The 27533-nt window shown below is 41.5% G+C and overlaps 1 protein-coding gene across 1 annotated transcript in view; it reads left to right on the top strand.

Annotated features, from left to right (window-relative positions):
• LOC122807680 (cullin-associated NEDD8-dissociated protein 1-like) overlaps window positions 1–27533 on the top strand; it is a 1198738-nt gene that overhangs the window by 369962 nt on the left and 801243 nt on the right. Inside the window, exon 4 of the mRNA XM_044078634.1 lies at window positions 665–788. Coding sequence (XP_043934569.1) covers window positions 665–788 — 124 coding nt within the window. The remainder of the gene's footprint in view (window positions 1–664; window positions 789–27533) is intronic.

Here is a 27533-nt window from a genome sequence, read left to right as displayed (position 1 = left end):
CTTATTTTCTACAGACAGATTTCTTTTTAGCAAGCTTTTAGTTACTGTATTATAGGTGTTTTCTGTTGGCAGTCTTGAAGATTGAAATTTGAGCTCATCTAAATTCCCATGTACTTCTAACAAGTAATCATGGCTACCATTTATGATGTGTCCATAGCAGGCCCCGAGGGGGATAGTAGACATTTGGTATAGACATGGGAGGATTGTGCAGTTCTTAACATAGTAAATGTATGGATGCAGTTTACAAGCCACAAAGAGAATGACTGTAGCTGCCATGTAAGACCTGCTGCAATGCAGATCATTCATGAGTTATTTACACATTAACAGTGGTATAGCATAGTTACAAAGTGTGGTCAGTTAGGAAAGGGTTTATTGGCTCCATGTTTTTCCTTTTAATGACTTCTGATTTTTTTCCAAAAAAAGTGTTTTCTTAAAATGTTTTCCTATTTTGTATTCCTCACTGAGCATTGCAGTGAATGGAATTTTACATCTTTTGAAATGTAGTATTCATGCCAGGTCATTTCCTATTGTCTTCTCTGTGTTTGCTTTATTAATGCAGTCATTTTTCACTCGTCAAAAATGAGGGCTTAAGTGCAATTTTAGAGTATTCCATACATCAAAGTTAAGGCAGCCTCAGAGGTAACACACTTTTCATTCATCCTAGGTTCATCAGTGACTGCAAATGTGTGTAAAAAGATTACCGCACAATTGACTGGTGCTATTGCTAAGCAAGAAGATGTGTCTGCACAGCTTGAAGCTCTTGATATCCTGTCCGACATGCTGAGCAGGTAAGGCGTATGACCATAGCCTAAGTCAGTGGATATGCCCACATTTCCACTTTTTGGACATTCAAGAATATGTAATGCTAAACCAAACTCAAGTGTATAATTTTTGTGTTCCTTTTAATATATCTTTGTTTTTGCACGGGTTGTCATTAGAGGTCTTGGGGGGTTGGGGGAGTGACAAGCAGTCTTGGAATTTGGCACAGAGGATTAAGGCTGAGAACTACTAACAAACGTCATGCTTTAGTCCTTAGTTTGATTCTCTCAGTATCTAGTTGTCTGCTGAGTGACTTTGAGCAAGTCAATTAACCAAACACTGTTCATTGGTTGTTCCTGAAAGAGGCAATTGTGCATAGGGTATGTACCAGTTTACAAATTAAATACAAATTTAAGAAATGTCACACGAGTAGATTACCTGTATACAGTTTATAATTCCATATGTAGATTATACAGCAAGTTGTATCTCTCTCTTTCTCTACGTATATGTTAAGGAAATAAAAGCAGATACATGCATTGTATTGGGTCATGTGAGGAAATACTTTGTTTTTGCTTTGAATTGGTAGCATCATCACAGTTGCTACAACCATTTGAGTTATTAGTAGAGAGTGATTGATAGGTGTGTATCAGAACCTCAATTTAAAACAACTGAAAAGACTGTGAAAAGGTAATAATAAGTGACGGAAATAATCTAGCTAGTTCCAGAGTTTAGAGATTTTGTACTTGATGATTTCCCAGACAACCTATGTTTAAGTAGTTGCTGGATAATTAAGGCAGTGCACTTGAAGGGTTTGGATGTAAGTGGATAATGTCAGTTGAGAACTTGCCAGTTGGGGGGGGGGGGGTGAAGTCCTGCCATAGGAGTGCCACCTGGAGGAAGGGCCATTAAATCAGTGCCATGCAGAGGCACTTGGGTGTGTGGAAACATAAGCCTGGCCAAGAATTGTATGCACTTAAAACTATGGATGGTGACCCTGAAGTAGGACATACTGCAGCTTAGTATAACTGAGTATTGCACTGTATCTGAAGGCCAGTATGGGGAAAGCTGTTATGAGCAAAAAAAAAAAAAAAAAAAAAAAAAAACATACCTCTCATCTGGATGATGGCCATGGTCCTTTCATTGCCAAGCATGAGGTGGAATGTGGGAGTGAATTTTGACAATATAGGAGTGAGGACCATGTTGTAAAATATTATGTGTCACGGACAGTGAAATCTAGGAGTGGAGCAGCAGGGAAGTACTTGAGAGGATGTCAACAGAGGTGTGTATTGGGAGTAGGATTTAAGGATAGGTGATACGGTAAATGGGCTGAAATGATTGTGGTTTGCAATAGTTTAGTCAAGACAATGAGGATAAGAACTTTTAAGAACTGTAAAATAATGACACAGAGATTTGTTCTGAATTTTTAGAATAGTAGATTCAGGGAATAAGAGGTGGCTTGCATATGCTGTTGCGGCTTGTGGAATGTTGTTGTGAATGCCCTGGTTAGGATATACTTGAGAAAAAAATTCAAAGGGGCAGTTTTAATACATGTTTGTATTTGTGTTATTTTTTAATTACTCTGGAGTAAGTTATTTTAATTGCATCATTTTTGCGTGTTCCTTTTAATATATCTTTCTATTTTTGAGCTGGTCCCATCTGTGGGATATAAAAGGATGGTGACTTATTGGGGGAAATTCTTTCCAGCAGGACTAATATCTGTGCTTGCAATCAGTCATTTACAGAAGTTATCTTAAGCGCTTCTCTCCTTAGAAATATTTTTTTTGCTGTGCATGTGTAACAAGTGGTAGCAGAGGATGTTTTTAATTATAAAATGCATCCATTTTTCAATGAGAGAAGACCATGTGGAAGCTAGAGAAATGAGATGGAAGTATGGAGATCTTTTTACTGGTGGAGAACAAAATACTCTGGTAGTTGCACTTTCACTTTTAGGCTAGGCAACAGCTTTGGAAATACCGGCAAAGATGTTGAACTGAACAGAGTTATGCATAGTTGAAAAAAATGCTTAAAAGTGTTTTTAAGACAAGAAAATTAAAGTCAACGCCTGAGATGTTAATGCACTTTAATGTTAATAGACCGCTCATAGTTTGGGATAACTGCATAAGGACCTGAAGGTGTACTAAAATACAGACTCTGAGTACTTTGAAAAGGCTGATTGTGCCGCATCCATCAATCTAAAGAGCTTTCAAGGTGGCTAGTAACAAAAAAAAACAAAACAAAAAAAAGTAACCTATTCCACAGGTAAACCATAGAAATTTAGATCTATGTGTAGTTATGCACTCCCTAATTGTGTATATACTCCCTTTCCCTTAGATGATACAGTAGATTGCAGATCTACACTTATCAGTACTTGAAATTTCTCATCCTATAATGCCTTGAAAGCCAGGCACAGCTTTTCTTGGAAGTGCCTGTAGCAAGTTGACTATAAACCAACATCCTCAAGTTTGGTGTATTGGAGATTTTGAATAGTAAAAATTTTTAGCATGTTGTGCATACTCTCCAAGGTTAGCATATCACATAAGTACAGAAAGTTAACTCAATAACTGGTCCTGCAGTACATTGCAAATAGTTTTATGAGAAAGGTAACATCACAGGAGTTAAAGTTCCATTACCCTCTCAGCCTTTGTCTTGGGTTATCTATGTGGGGGATTTGAATTTTGTATTTTTACTAATTGTAATACCTAGATCTTTGTACTCATTCACAACATTGGGGTTTATAGTTCCCATGCTTATAATAGACCTAGGGGATAGCTTCCCAAAATACAAACACTGTATTTGTCAATGTTAATCTATAAGCCATAATCTCTCAACCAGTTATGTACCTTTCCCAGATATACATTAATTTAATCCATATCTCCAGAACCAGAAAAGAAAGCCCCGACTTTTGTATTGTGCACATATCCTCAAATTGTGAAAGTAGTAAAAAGACCAGATTAAACAGAAGTGGATCTAAAATGGACTCCTTTGGAACTCCAATGTTACCTACCTCCCATCCTGAATAACTGTTATTCATTGGTCTTTGATATCTATCCCGCAACTAATGTTCTACCCATTTAATAATCACATAAAGGTTAGTTGATAGTTGTTGCATGGAAGCTGATAATAAAATTAAGAATACGTTTAAAGGCCTTTGACAACTGAAGATCAAAAACTGCAACCCCAATACCAAAATTCATGGCCCTGCTAACAGGTTCATAGAAATCCACCAGGTTTGTAAACGCGGACCTGTTCTTAGTAAATCCATGTTGGAAAATGTCTTGTAAAGATTTTGCTTTATTACCCATAATAGCAGATAAACATCTGTGATAATATTTACTGTATTGCTGTTATGCAGGATTGTATGGTTTAGTTTCAGCAAAGATTAACAAGACTTTTCTGATGCAGTATTGGCCTTTAGGGACAGGACAGTGCTTGAGCTAAATACGCAGGAGAAAGTGTTGGCTGTCACTTCATGTTTATAGCTGATGTCTTCTTTTGTGAAATCTGCCTAAAGCATATTATTTATTTATTTGTTTACTATGAAAGTCTGCTGAAACCTTTTCAGCAGAGTCTCAGTGAGAAAAGCTCCACATTACTTGCATTTGAGTGGTAAATAACACTGGGGATTGTGTAACTTAATGGGTAATCAAAATATTACATGCACTACACAGTATTTTCACCATGTTAAACTCCAGCACATTTATACAACATAGTATATACAGCCTGTAAAATTCATACATCAGTAGAACATTCAGCATTATTTTACAGTGTGTGTACATACTGCCACTTTAATATTAGCATAAATGCAGTAGGTAAAGGTATATGCATATTTTATCCAAACCCTTAAATTCACTTGAGACCTGTATTTGAGAATTCATTTGTACTAGTTTTATTTGACTGCATGATGTTTGGAATTAGTAATGGGCTGGCATAAGAGCAGTAATAGACAGGTGTAATTTCATTGGGACTGTAAATTATAAACTGGATAAGAGTTAAATGAAGTGTCTTTGTAATGGGTTTGCTACAAGTGCAGGTCAGGATTATTTGCTTGATATGTACGTCTTCAAAAGGATTTTAATTTGTGTATAAGATGAGACATTTATGATATCTGCTTGGATTGAATTCCATAGTTTAGCAATGTATACAGGTTATATAGACAGTCACCATTAAGATTTTTAGATTTTTGTCTGAATACCAGGTATTAGTTTACCGAATGCAGCTCTCTTGGGGTGTTTACCAGTTTAATTATTTGCTGGTGGTAAGGCATCTGTCTGGGGTATAGACGATGTTGTGGGAAATCTAAATAAGAGAAAAGGCTTGTAGATTAGATAGCTTCTACCAGTTAGAGTTAGGTGCAACATAGTGATTGATGTATCTGGTTAATGTGGTTAGTTGCAAACCTTGCAATTTTTTGTCAGTTTGTTCAAGTTTGGCTTGCTGAGAGGGAATGTAGGTTAGTAAAAAAAAAGTGATTTGGCATACAGGAGACTGGGGAGTAGATAAGTCTGAGTTAAAGTTGCATGCATATTCTGTTAACACCTAGTTTGTGGTTAGTTTTTTGAACAACTTGTAGGATGTTGTGAGGCTGCCAGCCCAGCTAGCTGGAATTTTGTAAACAATTCTATGTCATTTATGAAATATTAATATGATTTGTATGCTTGTCTTACAAATGTAAGAAGAGTATGTTATGTGGATATTAAACTACTGGTGCAGAAGTGTGTGTTGAACTGTGTGTTATGTACTGAGCTTAAAGAATGTAACCACAGTGTACCCTACTGGAAGATAGCAGAAATGTATATAAACTATATGCCTATGTTAATGTATGTTTTGATGGTAGAGACTGGAACATACAGGGTTAACTTGCAAATCCTCAAGAAATGCAAAGAGTTTTATGACTGTTTATCTCAGTTTCAATGCAGCTAGGAGACAGGATGTCTACAGCTAGAGGTTTCTTTCTATTGTCTGGAAACATAAATAATTACTAGGTTTCAAATGTATAAGTGTTTAACTGTTTTACAACTTCCAGTTCCAGGCAAACTTCTGAGAGAAGTATTTTTTACAGAGAAATGTTAAATTCTGTTGGTATCTGTTAGCCTGGGAACTGAAGGCAAGTGGCAAATAGTGATGTCACCCAGTTGATCCAGCACTAATATGTTATTAATTTAAGAACTATCTCTCAGAGAAAGTCTGTGCATTTTGTATTTGCCTTTGGACCTAGAAAAATCCTCTCATCAGCACTTCTAACCTTGTTAATTGTAAGTACTAGATTACAGTAATCTCTCTTGGAGATAGATAGGCATATAGTAAGATTAGTTTAGATGTTTTCTTTATTTATGTGAGACTGTCCTGCAATGTTGTTCTGAACTCTGTTGTCACTGTGCTGAGTTATTGAGTATTATCTTGTTTTTTATTTATTATTAAGTAAATTTAAGCCTTTTAATTGTGGCTGGTTTGCTTAGGATATTTAAGCTCTTAGATTACTTGCATATATATTTAGTGACATATAGGACACTCCAATAGCCTTACTGTTGGTCACACCATTTGGATAATAGTAACATTACACAGTAGAATTGGTCACCTTTTGTGAGGGCCTTATAGTAGCTGATAAAAAACTGGTCAGTGGCAGTGAAAACTACATTATAGTCTGGGCAGAAGGGGCATAGCTAGTGAACACAGCCTTCCCCAGGAGTGTCTTGTGTGTTTGTATATGAATCAAATCTCAGTGTGTGTGTGTGTGTGTGTGTGTGTGTGTGTGTGTGTGTGTGTGTGTGTGTGTGTGTCAGCTACTTGGGCAGGGACATGAAGCACTGGTTGGACAGAGAGGGTTCTGGAGTATTTGGCTTGACCACTCAGCTGAGATCATAACCCGTATAGCTGTGAGAGGGGGGAATCTTTTTGGGGATCTGGGGAAAGAGGGGGAAACCAGCAACAGACTGACTTATCTCTGTGTGCTCTTAAGGGAAATTGTACTTTACTGTGTGTGTACTTGTCATCTTCCCAATGTGCACATCCCTCACTGGTGCTAGTGGTGAGGATTGAGGCTCCTTGATTACAGGGCCAGTGCAGGGGCATCACATATTACTTGTTTGACAGTGGTGGGATATCCACATCATATATTAACTGTTTGTCAGTTGTGGGATGCCCGCATCACATATTAATTGGTTGATAGTGGTGAGATAGCCACATCACATATTAATTGGCTTGTAGTGGTGTGGATATTTAATTCCTATAGCTGTGTACAGTGGTAACTGAAAGTGTTTTTGTACTGTCAGCCATGCAATGAACATTCAGAATTCATATCACAATTGTTTTATTTTTTTGTTAGCTTAGTTAGGGAGAGCAGGCAAGCATGTCAACAGAGGAGTATGGCAAGCTGACAAGGAGCCAGTTGGCTGAGATATACCAGGTTAAAGGACTGGTACACGAAAACCTGACTAAAGCAGACATTTGCAGCTTTAGTCACAGCTGCATCAGAGGATAGCAACCAGGAGGACGATCAGACTGGCTGCGGAGATGTACAACTCTCAGAAAATGGACAACTCAACCTTTTCACATAGGACTTAAATATCAATCTGGAGTTAGAGACTTGAGTTAGAGGCCAAGCGTTTGGAAACGGAAGCAGCAGAGAGACTGAGACATCTGAGAAGGAGAGGCAGAGGCAACATGAAAAGGAGATGCTGACTATTCACCAGAGCCATGGAGGTAATGGGGAAGGGAGTAACCGAACCCCAGCAGCAACAAAGGTCAGTAAATTTCTTCCACAATGTACAGAGGAGGATAATTTTGATAGTTTCATTCATATGTTTGAGAGGGTATGCAAACAGTATAATGTTGACCAAGGGCTCTGGCTATGGTTCCTGACCCCCTTACTCCATGGTAAAGCTGTAATTGTTCTTTCCAAACTGTCTGATACTGATTCTTTAAATTATAATGTTGTAAAGAACTGTTTGATAGAATTTTTTAAGTCAACACCTGAAGCTTAAAGGAACAAGTTTCATGAGCATGGATGCAAGGCAGATGAAAGTGTGTGTGAATATGTTGCTGAACTAAACACTTATTTTCATAGGTGGGTGAGTGGATGTCATGTCACCAATCTTGAAGGGCTGGCAGACCTTTGGTGAGGGAACAAGCCCTTAGCACTTTGCCTGAGGACATGAGAATCTGGTTAGATGATGCTGTAGATGATTTGGGAAAGAAGGGAGAACTATACCTAGCAAGCAGGGCATCTCTGCATAGGAAAGGGACATCCAGTGCTGCTCATAGGCCTAATGGAACCCATGGTGGGCAACCCAGACTGCCCCTACAGAGTCTGTAAGTAACAGGGGAAGCCACTGGTCCAGGTAGACATCCAGGACATAGGGTTAAATGTTTTAAATGCAACCAGTGGGACCATGTAGCATATAGATGTCCACGGAGGCAAAGTGGGGAACAAAAGGTGGGAGCATCAGTAAGTGGGAATGACAAAATGCCAACAGTAGGTTGTCTTGAGACAACAAGGGTACCAAACTACTACAAGAGGTTGTATCCTATCCTAGTGAATGGGAAAGAGGCCATGGGTAAGAGACGCACAGCCTCTGACCTAACCGTTGTGAAGCCTGCAATGCTTACAGAGGAGCACTACTTGCTTGGGCAGTCTACTCCAGTGAGAGCTTTAGGAGGGGCCTCATTCCAAATACCTTTGGCAAGGGTTCACCTTGACTAGGAGGGTGGAAAAGGAAGCCAGCAAATAGGTGTTTGAGGATATCCCTGCAGATGTCCTGATAGGGAATGATTTTGATAATGCAGTACCATGTGTGCATGCAGTTACATGCAGTCAGGCTCGGAGACAAGCATGTTGGTCTGGTAAGAAGACCCAGACAAGGCCACATGTTTGCAGACAGACAGGACTGGTGAGGTGGTTATTTCAGAGAAGGCGCTACCTTGTAGCAGTGAGATTGTGCTTGTGGGTACTGATGTTCCCTTGGACAGAGTGACTGCAAGGGCAGAGGTGAGTAGTAGTACCCAGGCTGACAGTGAGGCACCGTTGTTAGAGGATAACCAGACTTCCTGTGGAAGGGGAGCTGGGAAGGGTTACTAAGAGAGAGTTCACATAGGCTCAGCTCTCAGACCCTAAATTACAAGGCCTGAGGGAGGTAGCTAGTGAGGCACTTGATTCTCAAGGGAAGGGGAAATCTGTATACTGGAACAAAGAGTTACTGTACAGAGAGTGGACCCCTGAGGAAGGCCTAGAGGGTGAGAGAGTACAGCAGTTGGTACTGCCCAGAGCCTACCGTCTGGCACTTCTAGCCATAGCCCATGGTATTCCCTTTGCGGGTCATATGGGCATAAAATGTACAAAGAGACGTATTATGCAGAACTTTTATTGGCCTGGGATTTCCAGAGATGTAACAGGGTACTGCAGGACCTGTGAGCAGTGCCAAAAGGTAGGAGGCAAGATGAAAGTTCCTTTGATGCCTTTGCTGTGATTGAGGAGCCATCTCAGAGGGTAGCTGTTGATATTGTGGGGCCTCTGAGTACCCCAAGTTCCACAGGGAAAAAGTATATCCTAGTGGTAGTTGATTATGCTACCAGATACCCTGAGGCAATGGCTCAATCCTCCATTGAGGCAGAAAAAGTGGCAAATGCTTTGTTAGAGATTTTCAGCAGGGTAGGTTTACCAAAAGAGATACTGACTGTCAGAGGTGCCAGTTTCATGTCAGACCTTCTGGCTAGTCTGTGGAAGTACTGTGGGGCGAAGCACCTAAAGACCATCCCCAGACTAATAGTCTTGTTAGGAGTTAGTTACACTCAAGATGATGCCATGGGCATTTGCAGACCAGTTTACAAGGGACTAGGACAGATATTTGCCCCATCTGTTTGTGTGCAGAGAGGTTACTCAGGAATCCACATGTTTTTCACCCTTTGAGTTGTTGTATGGGCATAGTTTGAGGAGACCTCTAGATTTAATTCAAGATGAGTGGGAGGTTGACTGTGAATCCCACAAGGAGTCTGTTGTGGCATATGTCCTAAACCTTAGGACAAGGCTCAGGGAGCACATGGGCTTGGCCCAGGAGAACCTGGCAGAAGCTCAACAGCAGAAAAAGGTCTGGTATGACATAAATGCTCAAGTTAGAGAGTATGCTTTAGGGCAGCAGGTAATGGTTCTCATTCCTGTCAGACACAACAAGCTGCAGGCTACCTGGAGGGGACCCTACAGTGTGGTAAGGAAGGTCAGTGATGTTAACTACATGGTAGAACTGCTAGGCAGGAGGCAGGGACACAAATTGTACCATGTTAACATGATGAAACCTTACCATGATAGGGAAGCCCTTGTGCTGAGTATTTGCAGTGGATTGCAGTAGGAGTCTGAGGAGGATCTGTTTACTGATCCCCTCAGTGAGGCTCGGACTGACACCTCCGTGGAACAAGTAGCAATGTCCCAGCAGATGTCCCCTACCCAGGTTTGAGAAATCCAAGCAGTGTTACAGGAGTTTGGGGACATGTTCACTGGGAAACCACGGTGCATCCACCTGGTGCAGCACCATGTGGATACAGGACCCCAAAGACCTATTAAGCAGGCCCCTTATAGGGTGCCTGAGAGAGTCAAACAGACTTTGAGGGAGGAGATGCAGGAAATGTTGGAACTAGGGGCAGTTCAGGAGTCCAGCAGTCCCTGGGCCTCCTCAGTGGTGCTGGCACTGAAGAAGGGTGGCAGCACCAGGTTCTTTTTGGACTACAAGAAATTAAATAGTCACACATAGTCACACAGAGTCAGACGCTTACCCCATGCCTAGGACAGATGAAGCCCTAGAGCAGCTGGGAGGGGCTGCATATCTTACCACCATTGATCTTACCAAGGGTTACTGGCAGGTGCCCTTGACTCCCAGTGCTAGAGAGAGGTCAGCCTGTGTGACTCCTTTTGGCTTCTATGAGTTCAGAAAGATGCCCTTTGGGATGAAAAATGCCTCAGTGACTTTCCAGAGGCTGGTAGATCATATCCTAGCAGGAGCAGGAGATTTTGCCCTTTCTTACCTAGATGATATTGCCATCTACAGCCATTCCTGGCAAGAGCACCTTCAGCATGTCAGGGAGGTACAGGGCAGACTGCAGAGGGCAGGGTTGACCATTAAGCCCAGCAAATGTCAGGTGGATATGGCAGAGGTCTCTCCTACCTGGGACATAGAGTGGGGAGTGGTAAGATCAGGCCAGAACCTGCCAAAGTGGAAGCCATTCAGACATGGCCTGCATATGTTACCAAAAAGCAGGTGAGGGCATTTTTAGGGACAGCAGGGTACTACAGAAAGTTTGTCCTCGATTATAGTACCATAGCTGCTCCCCACGCAGACCTGACAAAGAAAGACAGGCCAGTTAAGGTAGTGTGGACTCCAGCATGTGAGCAGGCATTCCATAGGTTCATAGGTAGGTACTAGGCTGTTGGCCCTAGGGTCTATATGAGCCTAGCCAAAAGGTACCCTGGCATTCGCCACCCAAGAAAATTATTCTCCTGTGCCACTGTCGAGCAGAGCCACAGAAGTGATCCTCGGGGTGAATTTCCTATTTCCCATCCAATCATCGAGATTTTTCTTGAAGAGTGCTAATGAGCTTTGTTTCATATAGATAGGTAGTTTGTTCCAGAGTATGGGAAGTCTCTGGGACAGGAATCTATTCCTCCAGCATGTTCTGTTTATTGTGGGATTTCTTTAAGTGGAGCATGTCTAAAAGCTCTGGGTTTGACATAGCTTTGTGTGTTAGGCAGAGATTGCCCATGAGTAGGCGATATGCGACGGAGTAAAGCTGCAGTTTTTTGAGATGGTCTGCGTAGGGCATCTGTTTGAGGCCAGTAATCCTCTTTGTGAGGTATTTCTGTGGCCTTTCCAGTTGTTGTAGATGTCTTGTGAGGTTCATACCAAAAGGCGCATTGTACTCTATAATGGGTCTAATGAGTGACGAGTAGAGGGGAACAATGATCTCTCTTTTCCTGGATGCGAAACCTTTTGTGATGAGGTGTGCCACATAGAAAGATTTCCTGACTACTGTGGCGATGTGGTTATCAAAGGTGAGACTACTGTCCACCTGTGTCCCAAGGTCTCTTATCACACTTTCGGTGTTAAGTAGAGACTACCACCTATGTGGTAGTTCATGGCTACAGTGTTTTTATCAAAAGGGATGACAATGCACATTTAGCAATGAGCTTGAGGCCATGGCTTTGACACCAGGCATCTTTCTCAGTGAGGCCCTTTTGTAGGATGTCCACATCTTTTGGAGTTTTGATTATGGCTCCTAGTTTGCAGTCATCTGCGAACTTCGTTAGCCAAAGACCTTCTGTGTTAGTCTGTACTTCAGAGAAGTAGATACCAAACAGGAGAGGACCCAGGACTGAACCCTGTGGTACTCCACTTGTCACTGGTCTGAAGTTGGATTTGGAGTCTGCTACTTTCACATTGTGGGTTCTGTCAGTGAGCCAGTTGGCAACCCGTCTTGTGACATAGGAATTTATACCTAGTTTAGTGAGTTTATCTATAATTCCAGAGTGGGGGATGGTGTCGAAAGCCTTGGCGAGATCTAGATAGGCTGTGTGATCCACCTTACCATCATCTATGGTTTTAGTGACTGCTTCAAAGAAGTCTATCAGGTTTAGGAGACATGATCTGCCTTTTACAAACCCGAACTGGGTGGGGTCCTGAGTTTGGAGATTGCCAATGTCATTGTTTATAAGTTCCATGATGATACATTCCATAACTTTGCAGACCAGGCTCATTAGGCTAATGGGGTGGTAGTTTCCGGGGTCTGTGGTGGCTCCCCCTTTCTGGAGTGGGATAACCATCGCTGTGCACCATTCAGTGGGCACATAGCCTGAGGTGAGGCTATGATTGAACATGGTACTTAGGTGGGGTGCCAGTTTGTTCTATAGTCCATGTAGAACACAGCCTGGGATGTTGTCCGGTCCCATGGATGCTGTGTTCTTGGCTTTGGCTAGTGTGTTTTTTACCTGTGCAGCCGTGATTACAGGAACTTTGCATTCTTCTGGTATAGAGACGGGCCCTTTAGGAGATGACAGGGGGGTAAAGTTAGCACTGAACCTATCTGCCAGGATGTTGGCAATATCAGTTGGTTCTGAATATTTAGGGCCATTGTGCTATAACTCAGAGCAGATCTGAGTATTGCCATTGAGAGTCTTAACATAGCTATAGAATGCTTTGTGGTTGTCTTTAGAGTCAGTGGTGATTTTGTTTTCATAACTAGCTTTGGAGGATTTTGAGGGACCTCAGCTTCTTACTGAGGCTGACCAGGGAGTTTTTCCAATGATGGGATTTTACTCTTTTTTTTGCAACAGTTTCTTTCTTCTGTTGTAGAGTTTGTTTATGGCAGGGGACCACCAGATTAGCTTCCTTTTTTGGAGGATAGCATCTTGGTTCTGTTAGGGATTGTATGATCCATGCACTCGTTTAAGTGCTTATAAAGTGCATTTGTGTAGGATTCAGCAGTCATACCTCTATTGTCCGTCAGCATGGGTGTCGTGAAGTTTGCAACTTCTGTCTTAAGAAGCGTAAAGTTGGCTTTGGAGAAATTTTTTACTGTGGTTTCCCTAATGGGGGGTGTGATGTGGATGTCTAGGGTAATTAGCTTGTGGTCGGATCTGACCAACGAGGAATTACCTCTGGTGTGGAGCACCGGTTGCCCATGTTGGTAATAACCAGGTCTAGGATAATACTGCCCCTGGTGGGGGTGTGGATAAGTTGATCCAAGGCATTGGAATTTATGAATTCCAGAAAACGTTGAGCACAAGAGTTGGTGCACGAGTAGTTTTCCCAGTTAATGGTAGGGTAGTTGAAATCACCCATTATTAGGGTGTTAGGTTGTACCCTAATATTTTCCAGTGTATCAAGAAATGAGGAGTGGGAATCCTGGGGCATTGTGGGGGATCTGTAGCAAGCTACAATTTGGATTGTGGTCTTGCCCAGAGTTAGTTGCACTTGGATAATATCGGATGCATTATGCTGAGCAACTAGCCTGGAGGTGTGGATATCCTTAATGAATATGGACACGCCTCCGCCTTTAGTGTTTCGGTCCAGGTTAGGTGGCCAAAACGTGTGGTATGAATTATAGCCTGGTAATGCAGGGGTACTCTCTGGAGCCTTGAACCAGGTCTCTGTCACTGCACAGATGTCGATGTTCTCCATTTTAAGGAGTGCCTCAAGTGAGTGCATTTTGAGGTTTAGACTTCTAGCATTGAGTAGCAATACCCTCAGATTCTTCTTGCCTGTACCTGTTATGGTGGTAAATTTGTCATTTAAACCTTGCCTAGGGGTGGCCAGAGCCTTAGCCAGTATTCGGAATCCCAGGGGCGACAGATCAGGCCATCTCTGGCAAAGTATCATGGTTTGTCGATCATGTCATCCCAGGCAGACAGATAAGCCAGTTGTTGAAGTCAGTCATTTTGTCCTTGTACTGTGGTATCATTCTGGGTGATGGCAGGATGCTACTCAGGGCTAGGGTCATACCTCCCTGGGCTACAAGATCAGACAGCTCCTCCATGTCCCTTTTCATGTAGTCCAGGGAGGTACATCTCAGGTCATTCACACCAACATGGACAATGACAGAGTCATATTTGTACTTGTTGTAGAGTGACTTGAGTGCATGCGTTATGTGGCGGATCCTGGCACCCAACAGGCAGCTGACAGTAATTTTCTCCTTGTTTAGCCTGGTGAGTGGAACATCAATGTGCCTGACTATAGAGTCATCTATGACTAGAATGTTTGGTACGTTGTTATGCCTTATGGGCTGTGGTTGAGTGGCACACTGAGTTTGTGGGCTATGTGCCATTTGGGTTGTGTTGGGGGGGGGGTGGAGGTTGCTTGTGTTTCTGCTTTGGAGGTCCCTGTTTCTTGGGCAGGTTTTTACTGAGAGCCTCCGTGAATGTAGGTGTGTGTTTTGTGTTTCTATGTGTGTGTTTTGGTGGTGTAGGTTTTGAGGGACTAGCTTAAAGGAGCTTTGGGAGGACCCCTTGTGTTAGCCAGTCCAGATTACAGCAAAGAATTTGTTGTGCAAGTGGATGCTTCAAACCATGGGGTTGGGGGCTGTACTTGGCCAGATTTCTTCAGAGGGAGGAGAGCACCCAGTGGTTTATCTCAGTCATAGGCTCCAACCCAGGGAGGAATGCTATTCAGCTATAGAAAAGGAATGCCTGGGCATAGTGTGGGCACTGCAGAAACTTCATCCTTATCTGTATGGAAGGAAATTTACTGTAGTTACAGACCACAATCCCTTAACATGGCTACATCAAGCCAGCCAGCAAAATGCCAGGTTACTAAGGTGGAGCCTGGGGTTGCAAGCATATGATATGACAGTGCAGCACTGCAGTGGGGTTAGCAGTGCCAACGCAGATGGGCTCTCAAGACAGGGAATGGGGTAAGGTTTTCCCAGTTAGGCTCAACCCTCTCAAGCAAAGTTTTTCAAGGGTCACTTGAAAAACTAGCTTGCATTTTCAGGGAGGGGAGAATTGTGAGGTTGCCAACCCAGCTAGCTGAAATTTTGTCAACAATTCTATGTCATTTCTGAAATATTAATATGATTTGTGTGCTTGTCTTACAAAAGTAAGAAAACTGTTATGTGGATATTAAACTACTGGTGCAGAAGTGTATGTTGAACTGTATATTATGTACTGAACTTCAATAATGTAACCACAGTGTAGCCTACTGGAACAGAACAGAAATTTATATAAATTATATTCCTATGCAAATGTATGTTTTGATGGTAGAGACTGAAACATACAGAGTTAACTTGCAAACCCTCAAGAAAAGCAGAGAGTTTTACGACTGTTCATCTCAGTTTCAAGGCAGCTAGGAGATAGGATCTCTACAGCTAGAGGTTTCTTTCTGTTATCTGGAAACAGAAATAATTACTATGTTTCAAATGTAAAAGTGGTTAACTGTTTTACGACTTCCAGTTCTAGGCACACTTCTGACAGATAAGTATTTTTCACAGAGAAATGTTAAATTCTGTTGGTATCTGTTAGCCTGGGAACTGAAGGCAAGTGACAAATAGTGATGTCATCCAGTTGACCCAGCAGTAATGTGTTATTAATTTAAGAACGATCTCTCAGGGAAAGTCTGTACATTTTGTATTTGTCTTTAGATCTAGAAATATCCTTTCATCAGCACTTCTGCCTTGCTAATATTAAGTACTAGATTACAGTAATCTTTCTTAGAGATAGGTAGGAATATAGTAAGATTAGTTTAGATGTTTTCTGTATTTATGTGAGGCTGTCCTGCTGTGTTTTAAAATATTTCCTGTGATTCTGTTGTCACTGTGCTGAGTTATTGAATATTGTCTTATTCTTTTATTTATTATTAAATATATTTAAACCTTTTAATTGTGGCTGATTTGTTTAGAGATATTTAAGCATTTAGGGTTCTTGGATATGTATTTAGTGACAATGTATAGACCACTACACAGTAGAATTGGTCACCTTTTGTAAGGGCCTTATAGTAGCTGATAAAGAGCTGGTTGGTGGCAGTGATAACTACCTTATAGTCTGGGCAGAAGGGGACATAGCTAGTGAGCCTGTGCCAGCCATCCCCAGGAGTGTCTGTGTGTTTGTATGTAAATCAAATCTCAAAGTGTGTGTGTGTGTGTGTGTGTGTGTGTGTGTGTGTGAGAGAGCTACTTGGCTAGGGATACGAAGCACTGGTTGGACAGAGAGAGTGCTGGAGGTTTTGGCTTGACCACTCTGCTGAGATCTTAACCCTATAGCTGTGCCAGTTGGGAGTCTTATTGGGGATCTGGAGAAAGAGGGAGAAACCAGCCCTAGACTGATTGTGATCTCTGTATGCTCTTAAGGGAAATTGTATTTCACTGTGTGTGTACTTGTCATCCTTCCAATGTTGAGGCTCCTTGATTACGGGGCCAGTGCAAGGGTATCGCAGATGTATTGACCAACTATTACATTTCTGGTCTATTTTTACTCCCAGTAGTTTTATTATTTCAATTCCAGTATTATTGACTGATGTTAAGTCAGAGTAGTTTGGTGGGTTGGAATTGAAAATGCCATGGGCCACTTACACTGAGAACAGGCCTTTTGGAATCTGGCTGCTGGTGTAAACCTGCTTATAGATAGGCCTTGCGCTGAAGTAAGTCACTTATACTGAGAGCAAGTCTTTCTGAATCAGGGCAGACTTGCACTGAGAGCAACTTTTTTAAAATCTGGCCCCATGAGTTAAATTTTATTTGAATTTAGGAGCAGTGCATAAGCTTCAAACTCAGGCCAATGTGAAACACAGACCCTTGCGATGTGCAACAGTCAAAATATGGAACACCCTGTTATTGCACTGCGCAAAGAGATACCTTTTCCATGGGGCCTGGATGAAGTTATCTTTCTGCCAAAATCATTAAGCTGAATGTTTTTGAATCACAGTCATCATCAATGAATGTCTAGTACACAGAAAACCACACTACATGCTAAACATACTAGTGGCAACAATAATTTAAAGAAAGAGGACACATCTTATAATTCCTTTTCTTACACTAAAATAAACGGTCTTGCATCAATGACATTTAAAAATAAATTTAAGAAACCATTTTACATAAGAGCAGTGTATTTTCACAGTCCTTTGTAATAGCAAATGAATACTGTAGCTCAATTTACTAGACATGAAAATTATTATTTAATGCCAAGCCATTTGTAATTACAGTTGTTGGAAAGAGAAGCTATGAAATCAGTCTATGAAATGAACATATTTTAATTCCCCAGCCCCGAGAAACAGTACCACCATGACATGATTATCTCAACTGTTCTGTGTACAAAAGCAAATTACAGACCTTTTGAAGTATAGGACTTCAGGTCTTTTGAGTTCAGGTTGATGATGTTATCCTACATGCACAGCAGCATATCCTGTGATCCAACAGTTTCTCACTTCGGTTTGCCTCCCTGACTTATGATCTAAGAACTTTAATTCTTGAACTGCTAGTAAATTTCAGTGCCATGATATTGTGAAGCAAAAGCTGTAGTGGCATTTGATTGAAAGAGTTCTGTGCTTCTTAATTGGGTAGTTTTGTGTTAGGAGACTTTGACTGGCTGATATACCTTGATGCTGATTGGCTGTATTTGTGATATATGAAATGTATCTGCGGTGGTGGTGCTGCAGTAGCATTGTCGCCTCACAGTAAGACGTTGTCCTGTTCGATTCTCAGCTAGAGCTTCTTCTGTGTGGAGACATGCGTGAATGGGTGTACCTTCGTTGAAGGTTGTGCGTCAGGGCCGGCAACTCGGCATGTAAAAATCTACTGCCAATCATTAGCGGACCGGAGTTCCGCTGTGGCGACCCCTAACCAGGAAAAGCCGAAAGACGCAACAACTGTGGAGCCACCACTGTTGTATGCTGAACAGCAGGAAAGTGACTCTCAATTGTGCAGAACACACTGCATTTCACATAATCCAGAGTGCTTAGCTGATAAGGAGCAGTGTAGCTTAAATTGGCCTAGCCAGTTTTCAGTTTTTGCAGAGGAGTGCTGTAGGTCATTTTGGAGCTATTTGATTGAAGAGGCAGCACATATTAGTGTTGAGTCATTTGCATTCTGGATTAGACTTGGTGGGTGTCTGTGTCTGTCACTTCTTGATATGCTGTGTGCACTAGATTAAGGGAGTTGGCAACATTATGTAGTGCAAGTTAAATCTGCATGCTGTTTGTTTTATCTGTTTTTCCTGTAGACTAGTACAGTAGTTTTGCTTAGTCTTTAGGATAGTATTAGGTTGGGTATGTATCAATGTGATTGTCCATTGTTCATCTTTTTTTCTATATGCTAGGTTTTCCATGTTTTTTTTTCTGTTATGCATTAGCCTTTATATCTTGCCCAAAGTTAACTTTGCCTGGTTTCAGTCTGCTAGAGCACTTTGGCAGGAGACACAAGTGTGCTGATTGCCAAATCACATTCCACTTGACAAAGGACTGCACAGAGGAATCTACAAATTAGTTGAAGTTGTGCAGTGACTTCACAGAGGAGTGTACAAGTCATTAGTAGAGGAAGTTATTCAATGTGTAAGGAACAGGTTAATATTAAGATATTTTCAGAAGAATCTGTCTCATGTATACAAAAATGTTTGTTGAGATCCTGTACCATTGATTCACGAACACACAGCATGCATAAATTAAAATAAACCTAAAAAGGAATATGAATGTAACATAACCCACAAACAATGTTACATTGTATTAGTTGTGTTCAGGATTGGAGATGGAAGAGTGTACAGTCTATAAAGATATTAACAGTCCCAGTGAGAAGCAGACATACAGAATGCCACACTGAAATGTGAGTTATTCCAGTAGATATTCACCTTAAGCTGCTTTTTGAAAAGAGCTGGAACAGTACTAGATATGAAAAATGACAAAACAGAAGTATTTAATTAGAGTATGGCTTGAATTAACAACTTCAGGGCATCGTTACATTTCTCATTGATGTGAGATTCTGACAGTTACAAAAAAAATACAAAAAGTCTTTCAGGCAAAGGAATTCACGAACCACAGAAGAATATTTATTATTAAGCGCTTTTCGTCATTCATGATGGAATAACTTCTTCAGATAATAGAAGTTATTCCATCGTGAATGACGAAAAGCGCTTAATAATAAATATTCTTCTGTGGTTCGTGAATTCCTTTGCCTGAAAGACTTTTTGTATTTTTGAGTTTATCTTAATTGTTGGTTTGTGATCTAAGTTACAAAAAAAATGAAAATAAAAGCAGAGAAGCAAAGGGTAATTATAAAACTTTATAGGCAATTTGGACATAGCTTTTTGTAGACTGCAAAAAGTTCTGATTATAGCAAGCAACACAAATTCCAAGTGTGTGTGTGTGTGTGTGTGTGTGTGTGTGTGTGTGTGTGTGTGTGTGTGTATGAAACCGTTAATTTCAGTGATATCAAAGTGCAGGTTGTTCAAATACATGTTATTCAGTCACTTGGATTTGAATAACATGTATATGGAACATGCCTTCCTTAATGGAGTACAAGCAGTTGGGAGAAAGGACAATGCTGGGGTAAGGTGTTTTCATTTTTCCCTTGTATTGTGTGATCTCAGAGTTAATGGGGTTTTGGGGAATGCAGAGAACTTGCCCTCTTGTAAAAAAAATAGTGAAAAGATTTCAGTCAGTATTAGATAACTCAATCTTTCAGTCATTTATACTTGGAAAAACTAGAGTTCGAATTACTTTTTATTCCATTGGTTGTTTACAACTCGTGTGTGTGTGTGTGTGTGTATATATATATATATATATATATATATATATATATATATATATATATATTTATGATGTGTGTGTACACATGCATGTGTGTATATGTGTATGTCTGTGTGTGTGTGTGTGTGTGTGTGTGTGTGTATATGTGTATATATATATATATATATATATATATGTGTGTATAAAACGCACACACACACATATATACATACATATACACAGTATATATGTGTATATTTTTTCCACAGAATATTGTGAATAGTTGCAAAGCATGCATAGAATATTGCAACTCTAACACAGCTGTGGGACTGCTGGTGGTTACAAGATGCAATATGTACTATAGTCTTACATGAATTGGATACCGGTTTCAGTGCAGAAAGCACTGTGGCCACAAATAATGCCTTTGGAGTCATGAAGGTTTATTCGCCCATATAATATATTCATGGGCTGATTATAAGGCTGTGTAAGGGCAAAGGGCAACAAACAAAGTAACTGTAAAAATACAAAAATGAGTGATATCACAAACCACGGAGCAGTTATGAGTCACTGTTTATTAAAAATCCACATTAAATCAAAAGACTGAGCGCTTGTCATACAATAGGCTTCATCAGAGTCATTTGAAACAAGCTTAAACTGTTCTTTTATAGTAAATTTATCCAAGGCAACCAATCACATCACTTATAGCTCATTTAAAATGAACAAGGCAATGCCTTTAAAATGATACATACCTAAATAGCACTTAAATCACAAAGTTGTAAAACCATTTAATATTATACATTATTGTTTATAAATCATTATTAAACAGCCAGCACAATGTTGTAGTTTAAATAAATTATTTTGACAAACAACCTAACTAATGTTGTAGTTTAACTAACCAATGTTGTAGTTTAACTAACTAACCAATGTTGTAGTTTAAATAAATGAATTTTGACAAACAACCTAACTTCTTTTTAAATAGTTATATTTTAAATTGTAAAAACACAATAAAAACACCATCATACACCTGTTTCAATAGTGTGAAATTATTAAGTTACCTATATTTTCTTGGCTCTTTGTTTTAAACTTGGGGCCAAAGAAATGCCATTAAGACCTGGTGGGGTGGTGGAATTCAATCGAAGCTGCCATTTCATTTCCCTGGCTTCCACCTCTACTTTGTCATCACTACCTCTCTCGTTAGGAAAGACACTGTCTATAACAAAAAGATAAATCTTTTGAAGTTAGCACACTTAGTGGTATGAAGAAACAATGCATTGTGTATATCTTTCTTCTTAATTGCCCTAAGATGTTCACCTCTTCTGTCTCTAAGCCTGCGGATAGTTTTCCCAGCATAAAATCCTGGGCAAGATGTACAAGTTACACTATTGAAACAGGTGTATGATGGTGTTTTTATTGTGGTGGAAGCCAGGGAAATGAAATGGCTGCTTCAATTGAATTCCACCACCCCATCAGGTCTTAATGACAACATTTCTTTGACCCCAATTTTAAAACAAAGAGCCAAAAAAGTATAGGTAAATGAATAATTTCACACTATTGAAACAGGTGTATGATGGTGTTTTTATTGTGTTTTTACAATTTAAAATATAACTATTTAAAAAGAAGTTAGGTTGTTTGTCAAAATAATTCATTTATTTAAACTACAACATTGTTTGGGCTGTTTAACAATTATTTATAAACAATAATATATAATATTCAATGGTTTCACAACTTTGTGATTTAAGTGCTATTTAGGTATGTATCATTTTAAAGGCATTGCCTTGTTCATTTTAAATGAAGTATAAGTGAAGTGATTGGTTGCCTTGGATGAATTTACTATAAAAGAACAGTTTAAGCTTGTTTCAAATGACTCTGATAAGCCTATTTGTTTTTAAACTTAATTTTATATTAAGTTGATTTTATGACTTGATTTATGATACTTGGCTTCGGTAGCAGCTCGTATCTCATTTAAACGTCAATCTGGGGATTGGGGGACTGGCGCATTGGCCCGGGGTACAGAGCCGCCTCTCTCCTTGGTTCCATCCTCAGTGCCGATAGCCTCATCCGCGCCGATCCTGCTTGAGGCTCCATCCATGGGGGCAGGTTCATTGGAGTGGAGTGTGACCCCTGGTCCTGAGGTTGTCTTTCTCGGTTCCGGGCTCTCATCCCTCTTCGGGTGGGCCTGCCTTCTGCATGATGGAGAGAGCTCTTGCTTCTTGCAACACTCCTTTGATGTCAGAACACCAGTTTTCACCCCACTGAGCTGTCACAGACCACCCCCCTGGGACATCGGGCAGAGAAGCTGCAGGACACCCCTGTTCAGGATACCCACTCTTCCGAGTCCTTCTCAGAGACTCCCTCACTGAGGAGCACCCTTGAAAGAAGACATGCAAGAGGAAGCACATGGACTCACCCGAGGAGTCCTTAATGGAAGACATGGATTATGATGATGGTGAAGGGTCCCCACGGTCACCTCCTGATGATGTCTCCTTCAGAGACATCCTGAAAATGTTAATGCAGAGAAGTGACTGGAAGCCCTCCAACCTTTCATCTGAGGAGTCAGTGTTCCTGCAGGCTTTTTGCACCTGGCCTTCTACCTCTTGGGCGACCCCGCCTGCCGACGAGCTCATCGTGCAGCGTGCTTGGAAGAACCCTGATTCCATTGAGGTGATACCTCGGAGATCAGACAAAATTCTTTCTCCTCCCAGGGAAAATCTGCATTGGTCCAAAGGGTTACCAGTTGATGCTATGGTGGTGGCAGCGGCCACGAAAAAGGACTTGGCTGTGGAAAGTCTTGCTGTCCACCCGCCCAACAGGGAGTCCTGGGCAGTGGACAGACTTGGGAAGTGTGTTTTTGCATTAGGGACCTTTGCTATACGGTCCCTGAATTATTTGGCACATTTTACAAGGCTCCAGAGGGACTTGATCTCCGAATGCTTGGATGCGCATTTGTGACCTTGTGGATCCTTTCATGTCTTCCTTTCTGAATGCTTCCATTGAAGCTTCATCCCTTTTTGGCTCCAAAGTGAAGGACACGCTAATCAAGTGCGAGCAAGATGGAAAATCCCTGTCTGCCATAGTCCTATAGTTTTTTAACCCTCAATGTACCTTCTTCAGGAATCAAAGGAGTGGAAAAATGTGGCATAAGAAATCTCAGGGTACTTTCCGTGTCGCACATGGTGGTGATACTCCCAGAGGCAGAGGGGGTAACAATTCCAGAAGATGCCCCTATAGAGGCAGAGGGGGTCCTCATAACAAAGGCTCCAGGGACTCTTTCTCTGGACAGCCTTATCGGCACTCCTGAGGAGCGGCATGATTGCTTACCTCTGGAAGCAGTCGGGGGTCCCTTCTCTCTGCACCAAGCTGCCTGCCTGGCAATCTATCACCACCGATCGTTGGGTGCAGAGTATTATCACCAGAGGTTACACCATTCGCCTTTTTTGTGAGCCAAAATTGCCAAGAAAACTTCCCGATGTTCCACCCAGTCAATGGGAAGAAGCAGCTTCAGAGATTATAAAGCTGTCTCAAAAAAAGAGTTATCCAACCAGTCCCACCAGACCAGCGTGGATCCGGATTTTACTCGAGATTCGTTTTGGTGCCAAAAAAGACAAGGGACTGGACACCCATTTTGTATCTCAGCAGCTTAAACAAGTCTGTCACCCAAACCAAATTCCGGATGGTTACAGTTCATTACATTCTTCCCTTTTTTAAGGGAAGGCGATTGGATGTGCTCTATAGATGTCCAGGATGTGTATTACCACATCAAGATGGACAAACACTCCAGGAGTCTGCTTCACTTCCGGCTAGGAGCCAGTCATTATCAGTTCCGTGCCCTGCCATTCTGTCTCTCTACAGCCCCCAGAGTGTTCACAAAATGCATGGCAGTGGTAACAGCTCACTTGAGACTAAAAGGATTCCAGGTGTTTCCATATCTAGATGACTGGCTCCTTATTGCCCCCACTAGCATCTTCTGGTAACAGTACTGCATTAAACTGTCTCTGGCAAAATTTTTGGGAATAACGATTCATTGGGAGAAATCAAACCTTATCCCTACACAACAAATAGAGTTCTTTGGAGCAGTGTTCAATACTTAGTCCTGTCTGGTATCACTGCCAATTAACAGACTCCATCAATTGAGGCTTCAACTCCGGGTGATACTCTCTCAAACAACAGTCTCTGCAAGGAAAGTTCTTCAAGCCCTAGGTTTTATGGCTGTGTCAATCCCAATAGTGCCTGTGGCAAAGCAACATATGCAGATTCTGCAGTCGCTCTTTCTGTGTCAGTGGTTCCCAAACTATCACCCCCTCTTTTACCAGATTCGAATAACCAACTCCTGCAAACAGGACTTGCTTTGGTGGATGAAGCCAGACGTAGAACTTTGGAGTCGCCCATTCCAACCTCCTCAGCCCACAGCCATTGTGACCACTAATACTTCACTGATCTGGTGTGTGTGTGTGTGTGTGTGTGTGTGTGTGTGTGTGTGTGTGTGTGTGTGTGTGTGTGTGTGTGTGTGTGTGTGGGGGGGGGGGGGGACATTTCCAGGGAAAGACTGTTCAAGGCACATGATCCACCTCAGAGGCCCTCCTGCATATCAGTGTTCTGGAACTGAGAGCTGTGCTGTTAGCATTGCAGGCCTTCCATTCAGCTCTCCCTTTTGGGACAATTGCAATTCATTCAGACAGTATGTCACTGGTCTGGTATATCAACAAGCAAGGAGGAACCAAGTCCTTCCCCCTATGTCGAGAAGCCATGAGAATTTGGCAGTGGGCGAAAGCTTCCATCCACTTTCTGATGGCAATGCATATCCTGGGGAGCTCCAGTGTGATTGCAGACAAGCTGAGCAGATGTATCCTCATGCCCCACGAGTGGTCCCTCAACCCTGAGATGGCGTCTGTAATCTTCAAGCACTGGGGCCAGCCTTGCTGCGATCTTTTCACTTCCCCATCAAACACCAAGTGCAGCAGCTATTTTGCCCTACTTTCCCTGGAGGGGGAGTCACAGAGGGGCATTCTGATCCATGATTGGCCCATGGGACTTCTTTATGCTTATCCTCCATCCCTCTGATCCCACAATTTCTAAAGAAAGCTCTTTGGTTGAGATGCAAGGTGATCCTCATAGCCCCATTCTGGCCTCGACAAGTTTGGTTCCCCTTCCTTCAGCCTCACCTAGTATACGTGGATTCTGAACCCTCTACCAGATCTGATTACTCATCCCAAGGGTTGATTCACCCAAATTTGTCCAGTCTCAAGCTGACAGTTTGGTTTCTCCACTTCCACTAGTCGCTAGGCAAGCTAATCTCTCCTCACCTGTTCGAGACATCATTCTGGGCTCTCACAAACCATCCACCAGAAGACTATATCTGGATTAATGGAAAAGGTTCTCCATCTGGTCCAAGGATAACATACTAGACTCATATTCTGCTCCAGTTACTGCAGTGCTTCAATACTTGGCTAAGTTTTTTGATAATGGAGCCTCTGCTTCTACGATACGAGTGCATCTAGCATCAATTTCCAATTTTCAAAATGGTATAGATGGCACCCCTTTTATCTCTTTATGCCTTTGCAAGGCTTTCCTCAAGGGGACCTCTCGTATCAGGCCTCCTGTCAGACAGCCCGTGGAACCATAGAACCTCACTCTAGTCCTTCAGTCTCTGACTCAAAAAACCCTTTGAATCTGCTGAGAAGTGTGACCTAAAGTTTTTGTCTTGGAAATCCTTGTTCCTGGTAGCCATTACCTCATCCAGAAGAGTCTCTGAGCTGCAGGCATTGTGTATCAAGAGGCTCTACCTGGTCTTTCATAAGGACAGAGTATCACTTCGGATGAATCCATCCTTTCTTCCCAAAGTTGTTTCTGAATTCTCCATTAACCAGACCATTGATCTACTAGTGTTTTTTTCCAAATTTTGCCAATAGAGGAGAGTATTTCCTTCACAACTTAGACGTATATAGACAACCAAGATTTTACGTAGACAGGACCAAACCTATCTGTAAATCTGAACAGCTTTTCGTCTCTTTTTCTGGACCCAAAATGGGAGAGGCTGTTTCCAAGGTTGCATTATCAAGATGGCTAAGGGACTGCACACGTTTCATCTATTCCCTCAATAATGAACCTATGCCAAAAGTTAAAGCTCACTTCACTAGATCTATGGCAACATCTGTAGCTTTCCATTCCAGGGCCTCCATGGATGACATCTGCACAGCAGCTACTTGGGCTAAGCCTCATGCCTTTATCAATCATTACAAATTTGAGTTGGTCTCCAGAGGGAGAGCTGCCTTCGGCTCAGTGGTACTGAGGAATGTTGTTCCATAAGGGCTGCCCATGGACCTCAAGGTAGCTTGGGATGTTGTCCCATCAGTGATGAATGGAAAGAAGATTAACAACATCAGGTAAAGAAATTAATGTCTTACCATAACATTCCATCTGTGTTCATCTTTTTTCATTCATCACTTCCTACCCTCCTTCCCCCTCCAAAGACCCCTGGGGGATGCTTTGGTTCTAAGTGGTGCCCTAGCTTATTTCCACAGAAGTGGCCTCAGCTTTGCTTCTTTTTCTATAGAAAACTTGATCTGAGGTAACCAGGAGAAGGGCATGCTGGGTAGAGACTTAGCTCGAGAGTTTTTGGCTGGCACGAGCTTGGTAATAGGCCGACTCTGTTCTGAACCCATCAGTGATGAATGAAAGAAGATTAATAACACAGATGGAGCATTATGGTAAGACATAACTTCTTTTTATGAATCGTTGATAAAAGTTCATCAGTATTACCAAGTCCACTGTGCTCTTTTCAGAGACGGGGCTCCACGTTGAGATAAGCACAATAAAAGAGCCAGTTTATTCTGTATAGAGTCACATGTCCTGTGGTTAGCAGAAGATTCATCCTTTATTGAAAGGACTAAATGGAAAGCATGGTGGTGTTATTAAAAAGGGGAGACTTGTTATTTATTTACTTCACGTTAAACCGCCTTTCTATCACGTATTGGAAGATGAGAAGGATTTGCTGGAATACTGGGAAATGGCAGCACTAGAATTCCTGTAGAATGGTTGAACATTTTTCTTATTTGTGACAAGTGCAGATACAATGATTTGAAGGCAATTGGTGGCTGACGGAATATTCAGTCCCTGTTGACTGAAGATGATTTCCATGATCAGACTTTGAAGTTGAATAGGCATTTAGAAAAAAATGACTGAGCCATAATTAAACATAAACGTAATAAATTGAGATGGATACTTTAGACTTTGAGCAGGGAAATGTATTCCTATAGGAGTGAAAGAATCAGTGCAAATCCCATGCTTCACAGAGATCCATTTAGGGAAGAAATGTATGTGTTTATCCTTTGTATCTTTTCATCATATGTAGTGGACACATTCATGACTACATTTACATTCCGGTCGTTGTCCCAGCTGATTTCTCAAATCACTTCATCCATACCATCAGATGAGGATTGTTTAGTATTGAAGATCCACAGACAGTGAATAGTTGTCAGTTACTGAATGAAGACTCTGAAGTGAAATGGTTCAGCAGATGCGAAATCTGTATGCTCTTTATAGTCAGATCCTACAGGAAACGCACATTTTGTAATGCAGCTTTGCATTTGAATCGAT

This window comes from Protopterus annectens, chromosome 7.part1 (assembly GCF_019279795.1).
Source record: "Protopterus annectens isolate FY-2018-M chromosome 7.part1, PAN1.0, whole genome shotgun sequence".
In the NCBI taxonomy this organism is placed as follows: Eukaryota; Metazoa; Chordata; order Ceratodontiformes; family Protopteridae; genus Protopterus; species Protopterus annectens.
Note: the sequence above shows the minus strand (reverse complement) of the source record. Positions and strands in the feature narration are given on the sequence as shown.